Raw genomic sequence first — 18,270 nt, forward strand, 5'->3', positions numbered from 1 at the left:
CAGGTTATCCGCATCCTTCGTGAAGTGCGGCGCCCAGAATTGCACGCAGTACTCCAGCTGCGGTCTGACCAGCGCCCGATAGAGGGGAAGTATCACCTCCTTGGACCTATCTGTCATGCATCTGCTGATGCACGATAAAGTGCCATTGGCTTTTCTGATGGTTTCGTCACACTGCCGACTCATGTTCATCCTGGAGTCCACTAGGACTCCAAGATCCCTTTCCACTTCCGTGCCACCCAGCAGGTCATTTTCTAGGCTGTAGGTGTGCTGGACATTTTTCCTCCCTAGATGCAGCACTTTGCATTTCTCCTTGTTGAACTGCATTCTGTTGCTTTCTGCCCACTTGTCTAACCTGTCCAGGTCTGCTTGCAGCTGCTCCCTGCCCTCCAGCGCGTCCACTTCGCCCCATAGCTTAGTGTCATCTGCAAACTTGGACAGAGTACGTTTCACTCCCTCATCCAAGTCGCTGATGAAGACATTAAAGAGTATCGGTCCAAGGACCGAGCCCTGCGGGACCCCACTGCCCACACCCTTCCAGGTCGAAACCGACCCCTCCACCACGACTCTCTGGGTGCGACCCTCCAGCCAATTCTCCACCCACCGGACTGTGCAGTCATCCAAGTCACAGCCCCTTAACTTGTTCACCAGTATGGGGTGGGATACCGTATCAAAGGCCTTCCTGAAGTCCAAGTATACGACATCCACCCCTCCTCCTGCCGTCGGGGCGTTTTGTGACCTGGTCATAAAAAGAGACTAGATTGTTCAGGCACGATCTGCCTGCCACGAACCCATGCTGGTTTCCCCTCAGCATAATTTGTCCTGCCGGGCTCTCACAAATGTGAGCCTTGATGATTTTTTCAAAGACTTTGCCAAGGATGGAGGTGAGACTAACTGGCCTATAGTTGCCCGGGTCCTCCTTCCTCCCCTTCTTGAAAATGGGAACCACATTGGCCCTTTTCCAGTCCTCCGGGACTTGACCCGTGCGCCACGAGCGTTCAAATATTCCCGCCAGTGGCTCTGCAATGATGTCGGCCAGTGCCTTCAGTACCCTCGGATGGAGCTCATCCGGGCCTGCCGACTTAAAGGCATCCAGTTCTTCCAAGTGACCCTGCACCACCTCAGGGTCCACGCATGGCAGGTCTGGTGCCTTGCTGCTGCCTCCCTACACTCCCAGTGAGAGACTTGTCGTGCCTCTCGCTTACGAACACTGAGGCGAAGAACTCGTTGAGGAGTTCAGCCTTGTCCCCTCTGTCCGTCACCAATTGTTTCTGCCCATTTAGCAGAGGTCCTATTCCTCCCTGGGCCTTCCTTTTACTCCCTATATATCTAAAAAAACAATTTCTTATTGTCTTTTACTTGGGTTGCCATCCTCAGCTCCATGGTAGCTTTGGCCTGTCTAACTGCCTCCCTACAAGCACGAGCAGAAGAGGTATATTCCTCTTTGGTGATCTCTCCCTGTTTCCACTTTTTATGTGCTCCCCTTTTGGCCCTTAGTCTGCCCTGGATTTCTCTGGTCAGCCAGGGAAGCCTCCTGGCCCCTTTCCCTCTTTTACCTCTCACGGGGATCGTCTCGCTTTGTGCTCGAAGGATAGTTTCCTTAAGGCACAGCCACCCTTCTTGGGCTCCCATCATTTCAAAACTACTACTCTGCAGTGCGTCCTTCACTAATCGCCTGAGTTCACTGAAATCAGCTTTCCTAAAGTCCAGCACGTTCACCCTACTAGTTACCTTACCCACTCGACGCCTTATGCTGAATTGTATTTTTAGGTGATCACTGTCCCCCAGATGGCTACCGATCTGTAGGTCCCCTACTATGTCATCCCCCGTTGCCAATACCAGATCCAGTAAGGCATTCCCCCTAGTGGGACCATGTACCTCCTGCGTCAGGTGGAGGTCCTGTACACAGGTTAGAAACCTGCGTGAGCGGTGGGACTTTGCTGTCTGTGTCTCCCAACAGATGTCCGGGTAGTTTAGGTCCCCCATGACCACCGCCTCTTTAGCTTTTATGGTCTCCGAGAGTTGCCTCAGGAGCCCCAAATCTATTTCTTCCCCTTGATGTGGGGGTCTGTAGCAGACCCCTACCACCAAATCCTTTTCTCCTTGCCCCCCATGTAGCCTAACCCACAGTCCTTCTACTTCCTCATCCTTTGATTCTGTCTTGATGAGGGTTGATGTATATTGCTCCTTAACATAGAGCGCAACCCCTCCCCCCTTTTTCCCCACCCTGTTCTTTCTGTACAATCTATAGCCCTCGATATGTACCGCCCAGTCATGGGATGAATCCCACCAGGTTTCCGTCAGCCCCACTAAGTCATAGGCGTTTAGTGCAACCAGGAGCGCTAGTTCATCCTGCTTGTTCCCCATGCTCCTAGCATTAGTATATAGGCACTTGAGCCCTGCGACTGGTGCCTTTGCTGCCCCCCCGCTCCAAGTCCCAAAGGGCTCTTTGTCTCTAACCTTCTCGTTCCTTACCTGTGCCGTATTGCTGTCCACCCCCAGTCTTTCATGTTCCCAAAGCTCTCTTTCTTCAGATGTCTTCAGCTCTCTTTCTTCAAATGTCCAAGCAAACATGAACACGCGTGTGCTTTCCCTACTGGTCAGGAAACAGATGTTTTAATGAAATGTTTAACTTGCACATTTAGAGACAGTACTAGCACATTGCCCATCAGGCTCTAGGTTGAGATCCGTCCACCCTGCGGATTCATGTGTATTGGGGCCTGGGCTACAGCGGGGTGAGGGGGCCCTTTCCCACCGGGTGCTAGCAGGGGAGGCTGGGGAGACGGGCCACCTGGCTGGCCGTGGTGGGGCACATGCCCCCCCTCTTCTCCCTGCTACCTACCTCTCCGTCCCCCATTATGGCTAAATACACACACACACAGGTGTACACTCTACTCACCACAGGGGCGAAGTGCAGTGGGTGCACAGGGATGCACGTGCACCCCCTGAGTGTGGTGGTTCAGCCCCTACAAAAAGGCAGTGCCGACACTGCCGGCGGCATCTGGGGGGGTCGCCGACCCCTGGTCAGTGCTCGTCCCCCTTGTGCTGGCAGTGCCAGCGGTGTCTGTGCGAGCTCCCGCTGACCTCCGCCACTCTCCTGCCTACACCGCAGTGCTCTTGCCACCGCCGCACACACGCGTCCTTCATGACTCACCGTCTCTCTGCACGTGGACACTCAGACACAAACATATTCTCCCAGCCATGAACACAGACATACGCATGCACGTGTGTGCACGCAGAGACACACGCACACAGAGACAGAGCTCGGTGTGCACTCTACTCACTCTGCACATAGATATATAAACACACTTTCCATGCCATTAACAGATATATGCATGCATGCACACGTGGACAGACACACACACACATGCAGACAGGCACTCACTCTACACACTCACTCTCTGCACATGGACACACAGATACAAATACACTCTCCCTGCTATGAACACAGACACACACACACACAGATAGGCATGTGCACATGCAGAGAGATACACATGCACAAACACGCATGCACACACATGCAAACAGACAGGTACACAGACATCTGCACGAAGACATGCATGCACACATAGACACATAGAGGCACATACACAGATGCACAGACACATGCCCACACATCCACCCATGCCAATGCATGCACACGCATGCATGAACACACACAGACATGCATGCACACACGTGCACATAGACATGCACACGCCTACACACATGCAAGCACACACAAACACATGCACACAAGCACATGCATGCATGCAGACATGTGCAGATATGCACACAGATACATGTACATGCTCGCACATGCGTGCATGCACATACAAACACATTCATGCAGAAACACACACATGTGTGCACAAGCACATGCAGGCACTCATGCATGCATGCAGACACACACAGACACATGCACACAGATATGCAGACACATGCATGCGCGGGCATATATGAATGCATGCACACGTGCACATGCACACAAGTACATAGACACATTCAGACATATGCACACACATGCACATACTCACACACACATGCATGCACACACAGACACATGCACACACAGACACATGCATGCATGCACACAGATACATGCAAACATACAGATGTCTATGCACACACGGACACAAACATGCACAAACACATGTGCACACACATGCGCATGGACACATGAATGTGCATGCAGGCACACAGACAAATGAATGCATGAATGCACAGAGATGCATGAATGCACATGCTTATGCACACACAGACACACGAGTGCAGGCACGTGCATGCACACACAATCACATGCATGCACACGCACATGCAGGCACGTACACGCGGACAGACACACGCATGCACTGCTGGTTCGGGGGGAGGCGGGGGCGGGGGCAGGGGGGGCGCAGCACTGGGCCGGGGCTCACAGACAGCGGGGGGGGCTGCAACCCCGCTCCCCTGTCCCCCGGGCTGCCCGAGCCGGACGCGCAGGGCTGGGGGCTGCCCGGACACTGCGGGGGGGCGCTGCGAGCTTCCCTGCCCTGTCTGCAGCCCCTGCGCCGGCTGCCCGCGCCCCTGGGCTCGCTGCTGCGGGGTGGTGCTGTGCTGCTCTGGTGCTTCCCCCCTCTCCCTGCCCCGGAGCCCTTGCTGCCACACGCCTGCCCCACATGCGCGGTGGAGAGGAGAGCACGTCTCCAGCACCTGGGCGACAGGCTTGGGACCCTGCCCCCACACAAGAATTGCTGAGGCTTGGACAAGAAGACGCCGCCCCGCTTCTTCACCCCGTGCGGGTTACACAGGAGACCGAGTCCTGCGCTGTGCTCTCTACGAGCAAACCCGGCGCACCCTGCTGTGATCTGATGCCACGAATACCGTCCAGGGGAAGCCGTAGCCGCTTGTGTCGCTGGTCCTCTGCAAAGATGTCAGAGATTTCAAACCTCCAGCAATATTTCTGCAGGGACAACCAGGGGCCTTCAGCCAACCACACCTTTGTGGCACATGTAAAGGCCATTTCCTTCAGCCAGGAAGGTGACGATGAGCATCCTGTTTAATTCAGTTTCCAGCCATCAGGCAGAGTTTCCTTGTGCCTGAAGAAGGGCGTCTGTGCCACAAAACTGGCAAGGAACAATTTTTCTAGCTATTTAGCTGGTGTAATAGGAGATATCACATCTGCCCAAGGAACCGGGCCTGCCCATGTCCTCAGCCCAACACGGCTGCAGCCAAGCCCCCTCTCCAGCCGTGGCGCTCAGGAGAAAAGCTGCCGGAGGAGAGAAGTCAGAGCAGCCCCGCGTGGCCGTGACTCGGTCGGGGGTCAGCCGTGGGGCAGATGAGGGCTGTGGGTTGCACATGGAGATGAGGATCGATTCGATTGCTTCTGTTCGGGGCAATTTGGATTTATTGTAGCAGCTCAATCGTTTGCCGTCGCGCTGGCTGCGCGGCTGTTACTGCTGAACTTTCCTGGTGCAATGAGGGGGATTAAACACGGACGAGAGGTTGTGAAGTCTGTCTGGGGAGGGGTCGATGTGGAGGTCACACAGACATTTGTGGGGCACGGTTCCCACTGGCCTGATTGCCCTGAGCAGCAGATAGACGAACTGACCTCCCGCGTCCCTTTTAGCCTCTTTTTTCTACTAGTCTGTGACTAGCTCCAAGTTCGCAGCTTGTGCATGCATCGGTGTGTTGACTCGTATGGTTAAGGGCCTGAAGAGGCAACCTGGTGGCTGCCTATAAGTTCATCAGCGCAAGAAATAATGGCCACAAGCTAGAAGAGAGCAGATTTAGATTGGATATTAGGAGGAACTTCTTCACAGTTTCCCAAGGGAGGGGTGCTAGCAATGAGGGGGATTAAACACGGGCACAGAGAGGTTGTGAAGTCTGTCTGGGGAGGGGTCGCCGTGTTGGCGACCCATTTGACTGTGTGGGCATCGAGGTCACACAGACATTTGTGGATGTGTGCCAGGATAATTTTTTCAAAGGGCATGGTTCCCACTGGCCTGATCCTGCCCTGAGCAGGAGATAGACGAACTGACCTCCCGCGTCCCTTTTAGCCTCTTTTTTCTACTAGTCTGTGACTAGCTCCAAGTTCGCAGCTGCCCTGTGCATGCATCGGTGTGTTGACTCTGAATCCTAACGAGGGCGGCTCATATCAAGGTGGTTAACTGGTTGACCCTTGATCTTACTAGCAGACATGTCAAACCAGCCGGCTTCTCCCACAGTCCGGAGTTGGCTTTTCAAGGGGCGATGAACCATTTCATTGCTGTCACCTCTGTCTCAGCATTACACTGCTCTGAACATTTGCATGGCTACCTCCAGATGTGCTTTCCTGTCCATTTTGGCTGCTGACAGAAATGATTAAAAAAACCCCAAAACCCTGTGCTTTATTGGAAGAGGCAGCATGTTAGTTTGACCTCGCTCCTTAGCATCTGTATAGATCATGCACTTCAACAAGGCTTTTTGATGCTTTAATATAAAGCAGATTCAATCAACTGTTAGAGATAAGCTCCAGAAAAGCCCCACTGAAGCGCCCAGTCTACGACGACATTGTGAAGCCAGGTCCAACTAATGTGACGCCGGGTCTGGGGACGCGCTGGGTTCAGTGCGGGGACACACTGGATGTACAGTACAGCCCTTTTTATGCTCACGTCTGTAAGGAGCCTTCATGACTAATAACCTGGCACTTCTCCCAGATCAGAATTTCCTCCCAGCACAAACTGGTAGATCTCCAGACTGATGGAAAGTCTCACCTGAGTCTTGGCCCAGTCTCCACCAGGTCTGGGGGCCAGGCCGAGGGCTGCTTTGTGCCAGACGGCAGCAGCATTGGGGGCCGGATCAGCAGCGCACGCTCACCTTCAGCAGCTCAGCAGGGGTCTGCCGGCTCTTCTCCTCTATCCCCGAGATCAGCTTGCGCAGGGAGGCGCTTTGCCGGGAGAGTTGGGCTACGTTGGCCTCCAGGTGCCGCAGAGTCTCCCTCTCCTCCTCCTCCAGGCTCTGCAGGAGCCGCTGCTCCTCCTCGCTCACAAAGCGACGCAGCTTCTCGCACTCAGACTGGATGCTCTCTCTCTGTCGCTTTACCTTGTTCTTCCAGGACAAGCAGCAAAAACAAGCGTGAGCTGCCATCTGCGCTTCCAGCTTTGCATTGGCAGAGGGAAGGCATGAACTCAGGGTGTGCAGCCCTTTGTCAGTAGCTATACTGTCACCAGCTATACGACACACACATTACATATAGTGGTGCACTCTCTAGAGAAAGGATCACACAATACTTTCACCCCATAGCAAAAGGGCTGCTATCCAGAGTAGAGATTTAGGATCTGGGGCCTCTGTAAAGGCTCTGGGGCTTGCAGCAAAACCCAGTGGGCCACGGGTCATCTCTGGCCGATCTGTCGATGTCAGTGCTTTTGTGCCAGGCCTGGGGCTGTCCCTGGGGCGAGACATGCAGGAGGAGCTCCATGTAAAGCACTTGGAGCATGTGTTGGCCAAGGGAGATGGGTGGGAAGGACCCCAAGGGAGCCCCCTTCACCAACAGCAGCTCTCTACATAGGAGACAGGCTCCTCTGCCAGGGGCTTTTCCCTTCCAGGGTGGGGAAAGTGGAAGATCCTAAAATGACAGCCCAAGAACCAGGAAAAGCACAGAAGAGACACGTGAGGAAGGGGCTGCAGGGCGGAAGAAGGAGCCCGCACCAGTCCCACAAAACATGAACTCTGCCCCGGTGAGAGCTGCCCAGGCCGGGGAGCCTTGAAGCCCCTGTGCACGGGCCCAGGGCAGGGGAACACGCACTGCCTCCCCTTGGCCCTGGGGTGGGGAACAGCAAACTCCAGAGCCCCTTTCCCTTCACGCGGGGGCACGGGGGGTGAAAGAGCACGGGGCTCCCCCTCCCCGCAGGGCAGGGTAATGCCGAGTGCCCAGCCTGCCTGCCCCCGGGCCCCGCAGGAAGGGCTCTGCACCACTCCTCCTCTGCCTCAGCGATGCCCATCCTGATACGAGGCTTTTAGACCTCAGAGAGCTGCTAGAGAAATCTCACAGAAACCGAAACACGGATGTGATGGAAATCCTGCTGCGGTGCCACAGCCCTGGGACAGCTGGGACAGGCACAGACATGGGCTTCGGGGATCAGTAAATGTGCAGGGAAAGCAAGCGGCAGAAGCAGCCGTGTGGGGGGCTTCCTGGCCAGCCCCCTCCCCGCTCCTCTCGGCCCCTCGTTGCCGGCACTGGCTCAGGGGCGCTGGCACCTCAGGGTTGCTCTGCAGACACACTTCATGAGCAGGAAAAAAACCCTTCTGTTTTTTAGCAGCAAGAAAATGGGGCAACATCTGCCTCCAGCACCAGCAAATTCCAGCTGCTGCCCCTCGGCAGAAGTGCATTTCCCAGAATGCCCTGTGTGGCAGCAACCCGCCTTGGTTTCTCCCCAAAATCTCTCCCCTGTAACAGAGCTGGCTCCCATCACTGTGCCAGCCACGAAACATTGGCAGGGCAGGGTGCGAGGGCAGACCTACTCAGGAAGCCCAGTGGGGCTGCGTGGGCACCGGAGCACCCAGAAAAAGGGTCCATGTGCTGTCGGGGACAAAGGAGCAGGTTCCCTGTTGCACACAGTCATATATGGAGCAGTTATCAGCTCCCTGCTGGGTTATGCTGCCTGTGTGTTAAGAGCTCCAGTGGGCTCAAAAACAAGGACCCGGCACACAACCCCCAGCGAGAAGAACGCACGGCTGGTTTTGGAAATGCTGTGCCCTGCACGTGGAGATGCAGAGCACAAAACTACAGAAAAAAAGCAGGACAATTAATGTAATTAGTATGAAGGATGAAGCCTTATATATTCAGGAATAACTAACTGATCTTTGGGGCACCAAGGGAGGCTGGTGAGTTCATTGATGATGAAGTGCTCAGCCACGGATTGGGCGGGACTGTGGAATTCATGGATATTAATTCATTTTGGGGGGAATCAAAGAGGCTGGTGACTAATCATGAATTCATCTCCTGTCCATTAAGTGAAGCAGGGGGATTCGGTGACAACCACTTGATCTTCTCTTGTACGAATGGGGGAGTGTTGAATTCACTGACAAGTACTTGTGATGCCGTGCGCCAGGAGACACTGTGACTTCTGGCTTGGGGCAGGAGAGTGAGTGGCAATTGGAGACTGAGCGGTTCAGGATCCCAGGGGTAAGGCTACACATTTGGACACTTGGCCAGGAGTAGGAAGGAGCAGGATGTAGGGGTGGAAAGAGGCTTGTGAAGAGGACCGTCCTCATCCAGGTGGATCTTAGCTCTCCTCTTACCATCCTCTTATCACCTGACCTCTCTTCAATTTTCTTAACAACAAGGCATGGCAGGGAGATGTAAGGGAACTGGAGGTGGAGACCTGGACAAGAGAGATGGTGGCTGCCGCGTGCTCCTACCAGAGGAGGCTTTGTCATCCCCTTACCCCCACAGTCCTTCACTTGCTTTGACCTGCAGCATCCCACACACCACCTCCCCCCACAACCCACCGCAGGCTCTTCTTAGTCTGAAACGCAGCATTTGAGACACCTGGGACTGGTCAGTTAATTCAAGCAGTGAGTGCTGGCATCTAGTCTAGGGGACAGTAGTCCAGAGATTTTTTTCTGGGAAAGGGAGAGAAAAGCATTCCCAACTCTGGAGTAATGTGGATTTGGAGGCTCTGGCATCCATGCTCTATGATCAGCCAAAACCTTTCCCGAAGGACAATCCCGGGGCATGGAGACTGATTCCTTAAAGCTCAGCACTCCTGCAGCCATTCAGCGTGAATCTGGGCCCATTGGCAACACCTCCCAACTCAGTGTCAACCACAGACTTTCTGAGCCCAGTTCCAGTCCAGCAACAAGCTCACAGCCAGGATTGTTGAACAGGATCAGGCCCCTGCCCTGCACCCCCCAGGGCCCTCCCGGCGCCTCCTGCTCCAGACACATCGCTCCCACCTACACGGCCCGTGCTGCCGTCTCCCTCCGAGACAGCTCCCGAGCTGCCACACAGCGCAGCCATGACCCCTGTCCCCTCCAGTCTGGCCAGTTATATCCCATGAGACTCTATGAAACACTTCATTTAATCTAGAAAATGACCATACTTTTTCACATACAACACAGCCTTTCCCCTCCAAACCAGCGGCTGGGAATCGTAGTGTGCATTACATGTGAGAAATGTGGTGAGAAGAGTTTCTGCTGAGCAGAAGTGAAAGTCACATCTGCACTGGAGCAGAAGAGGGAGCAGTTTCTGCTCCCAGGCTGCTGCTCCTCTGTTACTCACTACATGAAAAGCTCTTTTATCTTTATTCTGCCTTTGAAACCCAAGTTGTGTCATATTCTGAGCTGCATTGTATGGAGAAAATACTATCAGCCCTCTGCGTTGCCCTGTTCAGTTTGTTCTGGGGGCTGAGCTGAGTTCAAAGGCCAGGGACTGCCCACCCTGGGCCAGGGATCCCAGGGGCTGGGACACACGGCAAGACAGGGCCAAGGGGCCCAGAGACGTGACACAAAGAGGGCTGAGGCCAAGAAAGTTGTGGGGCTCAGCACAGGGCGTGCCCTGAGGGCAGCTGTGACACCCTGTAGTAACCACCTTAGACCAGCCCTGTTAGCTAACTTTGCTAGGCTTGCTAAGGTGGCCTTAGCTTTTCTTTTCCTCCTGTAGGAAGGAAGCACCCCAAAATCCCACAGTGGGTTAAGCAACCCCAAGGTCTGCAGGGTCTGTGCACCCTGGGTGGCGCAGAGCCCTACCAAAGACCCGAGTCCGGGGGTAACAGCGGTTACCCCAGGCTTGTGACTGGGCTCCAGGAAGGGGGTTGACTAGACGTGGGTGCCACAGGGGAGACACTCAGAGCATGGTTTTCGGCCAGGAGCAGTGAGGTGGGAGGCTCAGCACAGGAGCAACCCAGACTGGCCCGCCACCGTTAACTAATTTTATCTCTTGGCCCAAATCAGTTCTGAATTGTCAGCGAAGCAGAGCTCAATCACTCCAGTCTGTGCTGCACGACCACCGGCAAGTACCCTCCCTTGCGGACACTTCAGCGTGGGACTTCAGATGCTGCCCGGTACATGGCAGGCATCCCCTGTGCAAGCCACAAGCCCAGAGGCCTCGGAGCCCAGATGCCCACTAATTTCACTCCACCAAAAGGCTGAAGCAGCAAGCTAAAGGGAAGCCCAAGAGCTGAACCCTATGAACATAAGTCTTGTAGCCAAGATCCTGCATCGGGAGGCATTTGCAGACTCTCTCAGGGGTCAGCTTGCCTGCAGTGCAAGCAGTAGACCTTCAACTCAACTGCTATAAGTCATTCAAGACTGAGGAGAGGGGGATTGCCCTTCCTGGTAAGTACAACCACCCGAGCCGAAACCAGTCATGGTATCTCTCCTGCCAGTGAGTTTTGTTCTGTTGGTTTGTTTAAAGCCATTTTTCACGTTCCACGCCAAATCAGCCAAATCAAGTCCAAATCCATGAGTCAGTCCAGAACCGTACGTGGCCCTACAATGGGCACACGTCGTCCACCCCCACCAGGGGCCTCAGGTATTTCCAAAGTCTTCTGACAGGCAGCCTATGTGCAGGCGCAAGCCGGGAGGCTTGGGGTTTGGATGCCCCCAAGTTTCGCCTGCCCTCGGCCATATGGGTGTAGGAGCAAGTTAGGGAGGAGCCTCCCATTTCCATAAAGTGGGCTTTGAGCCCCAACACCCCGACAGGTGCTAAGCCACGCCAGGAGAACAGACATCCCCAGGAACACTTAAGGAAAACTGCATGCTTGGACCCAAACACACGGTGCTGCCCCTGCCAGGTAAGTGGGGGTTTTTTTTTGTTTTTTGGGGGGGGGTTTTTATATTAAAAACATTTTATTAGAAAAAACTGTCACTATGAAACACATTAAGAAAAACTACAAATAAACAAAACGCACCTGAGGTTTCACAAAGTTAATACAAACTCACTTTTACAAAATTTCCTAACATTCACAGAAGAAATAATATCACTTTGGAATTCCTGAAAACCCATTTAGAAATCATTTAACTTGTTTCTTATATAATTGCAAGTTCCCTCACCCACTCTTGGAGCCCCTTATCCATTTTATCAGAGGGGAAAAACAAAAACAGGCACTATTAAACACATTGTGGAACCAGAATCCCACCTTATTACATAATATTCACATATTCAATGTCGCATTTGACCTGCTGAAAGCCCCCCCCCCCCTTGCTGGCAAATATGCTGTCCCTTAAACTATCCTATGCCTACGCGGGGCTGAAACAACCCTCTGAAGTCCAGCCCTTCCCAGGGCGTTGTACCCCCTCCTTGCGTTCTCTGCTTTCCTCTTCCGCTATAGAAATACAACTCGTGCATAGCTAATTGCAGACACTCTACCGTTGAAAAGCACGAGCCCTTTAGTGCTAGCAGGGAATGCACTTTCCAAATTGCTACTTTAATACATGTGACAAGCACCCTCACTCCCCATGACCCATCCGTCCCCTCTGTCAAACCATAGAGCACGTTTTCACTCGTGATCCCCGTTGCCCTCCCTGTCTCCTTCAAAAAAAGCCCCTGCCCTCCCCCACACCTTCTGTGCATAAAAACAACCCCACAAAACGTGCGCCACGGACTCAGGTTCGTCACAAAGTTTCTCTTGGGCACTTGGGGGACCCTGTGAGTCCCCATCGATATAGATATAGATCCTGTCTCCCCTTTCCATTCCTTCCCCACCAACCCTCCCCACACCCTGCATAGTACTTGTCGCACTGGCAGTGCGTTTCTCACGGCCCTCCAGGCCAGCTCCTCGTGCTCCCCTTTCCATTCCTTCCCCACCAACCCTCCCCACACCCTGCTGACCTTGTCCGTGCTCAACTCCCCGACATCAGCCATTCTCTGCTTCCCCCTGAGGAACTTGAGGACTTTCCTGGCATCCGCCAGTCCTTCCATCCCTAACCCTGCCAAGCCTTCCCTGGCCACAAAGGATCCCAGGCGTGCGTAAGGGAGTGACATCCGCCAAGCCCCCGCCCTCCGCCACCCGCTCCCAAACAGTCCCAGCCTCTGTAGGAGCCTTCCCCCCCAGAAAACGCAAAGGTTGGAAACCGGTCCCGCTGTGTCTGTGCCATGGGCTCTCCCGGGCCAGTGGTGTCACCTACCTGGTAATCCTTGGCAGCCTCCTGGATGGGGAGCACTGGGTGACCGCGGTGAGCCTGGGACTCCCTGCAGATCACACAGATGGCTTCCCCGTCCTCCTCACAGAAGAGCTTGAGCTTCTCCTCGTGCTCCACATACTGATTCTCCATCTTCTCCTTTCCTGGCTTCAGACTCTGCTCTTTAATCTTCCTCCACCAGGGTTTTGAGCTGCGTGTTGAGCCGGGAGCTCCCAACCTGGAACTCTGCTCTGCAGCTGGGACAGGGGACGGCGTCGCCTGAGCCACGGACACGGTCCTCACAGTACTGGGTGATGCAGGCTCGGCAGAAGTTGTGCCCACACCCGATGGTCACCGGCTCCTGCAGGAGGTCCAGGCAGATGGAGCAGGCGGCCTCTTCAGCCATGTCCTGTCCTGGAGGGTCTGAGGCTGCACGGCCCCGGCTTCTGCTGATTGCTCTTGCTGCTCTGTGCAGGCTGGGCCCATCCTGGGTGGTGCCTCCCTGAGCGCAGCAGCTCATTTCCTGCAAGTCAGCTTCTAACAAGGGAGAGGAGGGGCCGAGGGGCCAAGGGGCCAAAGGGAAAGTAAATGGAAGAATGAAACTGAGTGGAGAGGAAGGAGGGGTGAGGGCAAGGGAGCAATAGAAGCAGGGAGGAGGACGGCTGGGGAGACAGGGCGTTCACAGGCAGGGGGGCAGAGATGAGAAACCCCCCGACTCACAAACACGTAGGAAACAGTGCACCCAGCGGTGCGCTCTGCAGCGTGCCTTCACCGTGGTGCAGGATTTTAAAAATGTCAATTCATTTTGGAGGGCAATGCCTAGGACTAACAAGGGCAGAGGATGATCACAGGTTCTCATCAGGCCTGTGGCAGAGGGAGCTGCTGAAACACCAGAGTCCCTTGGAGCCATCGTGACACTAACGGGGTCCAGCAGCCTTCCCAGGCGTTACAGAGACCTGGGTCCAGCACCCAGGCAAGGGAAGTGAGCCCAGACCTCAAGCCATTGGGTGGGAACCAGCCTGTCACAGGGCGGTCCCCTTCATTTCTCCCCTGTCAACCCCTGCATAACTGTCCTCACCTTATGGGACCTCTGCCAGCTGTGATGCCCCTGACCTGAAGGCATTTGCTATCACCCCGGGTGCACCCCAGCTCTCTGGAAGTGGGGCTAGCTGATAGCCCCTACAAGCAGGAGCAGGGTTTAGCAATCCCAGCACGGGGGCCAGTGTGCGGCACGTTATGGCATTTTGTGTGGCACACGTGCCTCAGGTCAGACAGCAGGGAAAGGGCTGGGTCTGCGCTGGCACAACATGGATTAAGCCCATAACGACTCCCCCACCATCTGCCCCTTGCACAGCTCAAACCACAAGATCAAAGGTGCTTTTTATCAGTTCAATAATGACATAATAGTTCATTGCCAAGAAAAGATGGTGTGAGAAAATGAGAGGGAAATACATTATATAAATATTATATATTATTACAATATTATACAATACTAACTAATGATGGACTTGAAAGGAGTGATTACACGGCCGGCCCCAAAGCGTGGCCCTGACTCTGCCCCTTCTGTTGTACCTGTGGCAGGCAGCCACCCTTGTTCCTCCCCAAAATCTCTTCTTGGTGACAATGTGGTGAGGACGGGCCCAGCAGAGGAGGCGCGCCCTGACCCCGTCTCCTGCGGGACCGGCGCTGGCTGCATCCCTGAGGGGGGTACCGGCTCCCTCCGCCTCCGGGGCTGGTATCGGCTACCTGGGGGAGGGGCAGCTACCTGGGGGCTGGAGTCTGCCCGGCAACTAGTGATGTATTTCAGATTGGCTGGCCGCAGCCAACAGGTGCCGGCCTCCACTGGCCCAGGGGGATGAGGTCACAGCGGCTGTATAAGTTAGGACTGCCCAGGAGGAGGGGGCAGCAGCCATGCGGGCGACCTGGAGGAGCTTTACAATCTGAAACTGGCTCTCTCCCCCAAAACTCACGAGCTAGAAATGGCCTGCGTCCGAGGGGAAACTTCACCGGCCTCTGGACGATGCTTGTGAGTAAGCGACTCGAGATCTGGGTAGACGTCTAGCTGGCGGTAACTCGGATGCGTGATCAACAGGCTACCTCAGCCACTGTTTGCTCTATGGGATTTCTAAGATATTGCTCAACCCTGTCCCCTAGTTTCCCCTACCCCAGTAATCAATAAAGTCCTCCTTTGTGACCGGGGTGGGAGACTTCTTGAGGGCTGGGTCTAAATTATGCCTAAGAGACCCCTCAGGTTTGTGGACTAAGAGAGACTTTCCTTTTTGGCCCAAGTGCCTGTCCGGGGTCGAGTACCTGTGGGACTTTAGGCCTGTGTTTCCCTGAGGACACCGGGCCGAGACAGTCCCTTCTCGGGGTGACGGGGGCGGCGTCACCCCCAGGCGAGCGAGCGTGCTCCGGGAAGGGGGGCGGCCGGCCGGAGGCGCCCCAGGGAGGCGCCGGGAGCCGGGGGGGTGGGCACCGGGGAGGTGGGCGGCTCGACGCAGGAGCGCCCCCTACTGGCTGCCACAAAGACCACGTGAATGGAGGTTCGGGTTGATGCTGAACTGGTATTTGCTGAATGCAGGTGAAAATAAAAATCAAAGGTTTACATTACATGATTTTTACAGACAAAGTGGAGATTTGTGCCTGTGGGCTCCCTCCCAGAGGTGCAGGGGAGAGCAGGGGCCCAGACGCCGGGGTCCAGGGGTGGGGGGGCTGGGGCCGGGGTCTCGGGGAGGGGCGGGGGTGGGGGCGAGAGCAGGGGGCTGGGGGCCATGCGGGGGGGGGCACCACTTCCAGCTCTGCAGTCGCGGGGGAATCAACCCGTGTTCGCACCGCGCAGGCGCTGAGCCGGACTGTCCCAGCTCCTGGAGGCGGTCGGGTAAGATACTGGAGTTGCCCAAACATGAGAGAGAGAGAGAGAGAGAGAGAGTGTGTGCGTGTGCGCGTGTACTCGCGTGTGCAAAGACGGGATTGTAAGTCACCTCCGTCCCCGCGTGTCCGAGCCTCCGTCCCGCCCTTCCCTCCCCTTTTTTCTCCTTGTCTCTCTGGTCCGTCCCTTTTTGTCTCGTCTCCCGGCCCCGCCGCTGGCTGCGGTCGTCGCCCCCCCCAGCCGTGCCCTCGCTACCCCCGCGGCACTGCGGCGGCGCTCCCGGCGGGGCGGGGGGGGGGGGCGCTGCCCGGGTCCCCGCGCGGGCTGCGGGCGGGTGCGGGAGGCCGGACGAGATCTCGCGGCGCCGGCGACGCTCTCGGCCGGGAGCCGGAGCCGGGATGCCATTGGCCGCCACGCCGCGCGTGCCCGCCCCCCCGGGAAGTGGCAGGGACCGATTGGCTGCTGCCGGCCGAGGGGCGTGGTCGCGCAGCGCGGTCCGGCGTGGAGGTGCCGGTGCGGGTCCGTGCGGGCTGTCCTGGCCCCGGAGCGCGGCGGGGGCGGGGGCAGCAATGCGGGGGAGGGGCGGCCCGGGGAGCCGGCGGTGCCCGCCCCGCCCCCGCTGCTGCAGGTGTCCGGCTCCGCTCCCGCGGCCCCCGGGATGCGGCTGCTCCGCTCCTCGCCCCGCCCTGCCCCGCCCTCACTGGGCGCGGAGCCGGGGTGGGGCGAGGCCAGGTTGGGGCGGGGCGGGGCCGGGAGCAGCGCCGGGGGCGGGGCGGGGCCGACAGGTGCTCCGCCCCTGGGAGCGCCCGCAGCGCCGGTCGGTAGGTGGCAGTAGCTGCGGGGGGGCGCGCCGGGCCCCAGTCCCGAGGGGTAACGAGGGCCCGGGCCCAGCCCCGCCCCCGCCCCGGTCCGGGCCCCTCCCAGCGGCCCCCGGGACGCCATCTCTTCTCCGCGGCGCAGAGTGCGGGGCCCGGCGCGTGGGGCGGGGTCTCGGCAGCGGCGGGTCCCGCAGCCCCGGCCGGGGGGCGGAGCTCGCAGCCCGTGGTGGCGCCGACCCCCGCGGCGGCACCGGGCAGCGGCGGCTCACCCCGTCCCCTGCCCCGCGGCTGCGGCCGGCCCGGGATGAGTGCGGGGCGGAAGACACCTCTGTTTCCCGCTAAATCTCTGCTCCCTGCCCCTGCGCTGACGAGGCCGGCCCAGCACAGGGGGGCCGCACCCTGTCTCGTGCGGGACGGCGCTGGCTGCACCCCTGGGGGGGCCGGCTCCCTCCGCCTCCGGGGCTGGTGTCGGCTGCCGGGGGAGGGGCAGCTACCTGGGGGCTGGAGTCTGCCCGGCAACTAGTGATGTATTTCAGGTTGGCTGGCCGCAGCCAACAGGTGCCGGCCTCCACTGGCCCAGGGGGATGAGGTCACAGCGGCTGTATAAGTTAGGACTGCCCAGGAGGAGGGGGCAGCAGCCATGCGGGCGACCTGGAGGAGCTTTACAATCTGAAACTGGCTCTCTCCCCCAAAACTCGTAGCTAGAAATGGCCTGCGTCCGAGGGGAAACTTCACCGGCCTCTGGGCGATGCTTGTGAGTAAGCGACTCGAGATCTGGGTAGATGTCTAGCTGGCGGTAACTCGGATGCGTGATCAACAGGCTACCTCAGCCACTGTTTGCTCTATGGGATTTCTAAGATATTGCTCAACCCTGTCCCCTAGTTTCCCCCTACCCCGGTAATCAATAAAGTCCTCCTTTGTGACCGGGGTGGGAGACTTATTGAGGGCTGGGTCTAAATTATGCCTAAGAGACCCGTTAGGTCTGCAAACTAAGAGAGGCTTTCATTTTTGGCCCCCAACTTGGGTGGGATCCAAATACTGAGCTGTATTAGAGACATAATTTGGGAAGAATAATAGAGTCACTGAAATTCCTTGAGCAAACATTGTCTAATTTGGCATCGGGTTGACTGCATAGTGTAGATAGCCAGGATGTTGGACGAGTATGTCCAAATGACCGTGCCCGAACTAAAAGAACTAGAGGAAGGGAGAGGCCTTCAAGTGAAGAAAAGGCTAAAAAAGGAGGAGCTGATTAAACTCCTGTGCGACAATGACTCAGGCACAGAGCCCCTTCACGAATGCCAACTCCTGAGTCCTCCCCAGAATCACATCCCCACACGCCAAGTCCACAGCCCTCCGAGGGATCCCCCGCTACGGAGGAGCACTGGAAGTACCAGATGCGGCTAGACGCTGAAGAGCGGGAGCGACCGAGCAAGCTCAAGTAGGAGCTAGAGTTCAAAAAGATGGAGCTGGAGGCCCAGCGGGTGAAGCAAAGATGGAGCTGCAGGTCCAGCGTGAGCGCGACTG

At 56.7% G+C, this 18,270-nt stretch overlaps 2 protein-coding genes across 2 annotated transcripts in view; both read right to left on the reverse strand.

Annotated features, from left to right (window-relative positions):
* LOC149875529 (uncharacterized) overlaps positions 1–17,764 on the reverse strand; it is a 433,980-nt gene extending 416,216 nt beyond the window's left edge. The window contains exon 1 of the mRNA XM_090030944.1: positions 16,041–17,764. Within this exon, the coding sequence (XP_089887070.1) occupies positions 16,041–16,870 (830 nt within the window). The 5' untranslated portion in view covers positions 16,871–17,764. The remainder of the gene's footprint in view (positions 1–16,040) is intronic.
* The window catches only part of LOC149875538 (uncharacterized), a 246,051-nt gene that overhangs the window by 145,929 nt on the left and 81,852 nt on the right, over positions 1–18,270 (reverse strand). Inside the window, exons 1-3 of the mRNA XM_090030939.1 lie at positions 12,770–12,865; positions 6,814–7,044; positions 2,473–2,593 (exon numbers count right to left, since the gene is read on the reverse strand). Of these exons, the coding sequence (XP_089887065.1) occupies positions 2,591–2,593; positions 6,814–7,044; positions 12,770–12,859 (324 nt within the window). The 5' untranslated portion in view covers positions 12,860–12,865 and the 3' untranslated portion in view covers positions 2,473–2,590. Of the gene's footprint in view, positions 1–2,472; positions 2,594–6,813; positions 7,045–12,769 lie in introns of the transcript that reaches the window.

The sequence above is a fragment of the Crocodylus siamensis genome, chromosome 1, assembly GCF_052110815.1.
Source record: "Crocodylus siamensis isolate JL-2025a chromosome 1, ASM5211081v1, whole genome shotgun sequence".
NCBI classification, from domain to species: domain Eukaryota; kingdom Metazoa; phylum Chordata; order Crocodylia; family Crocodylidae; genus Crocodylus; species Crocodylus siamensis.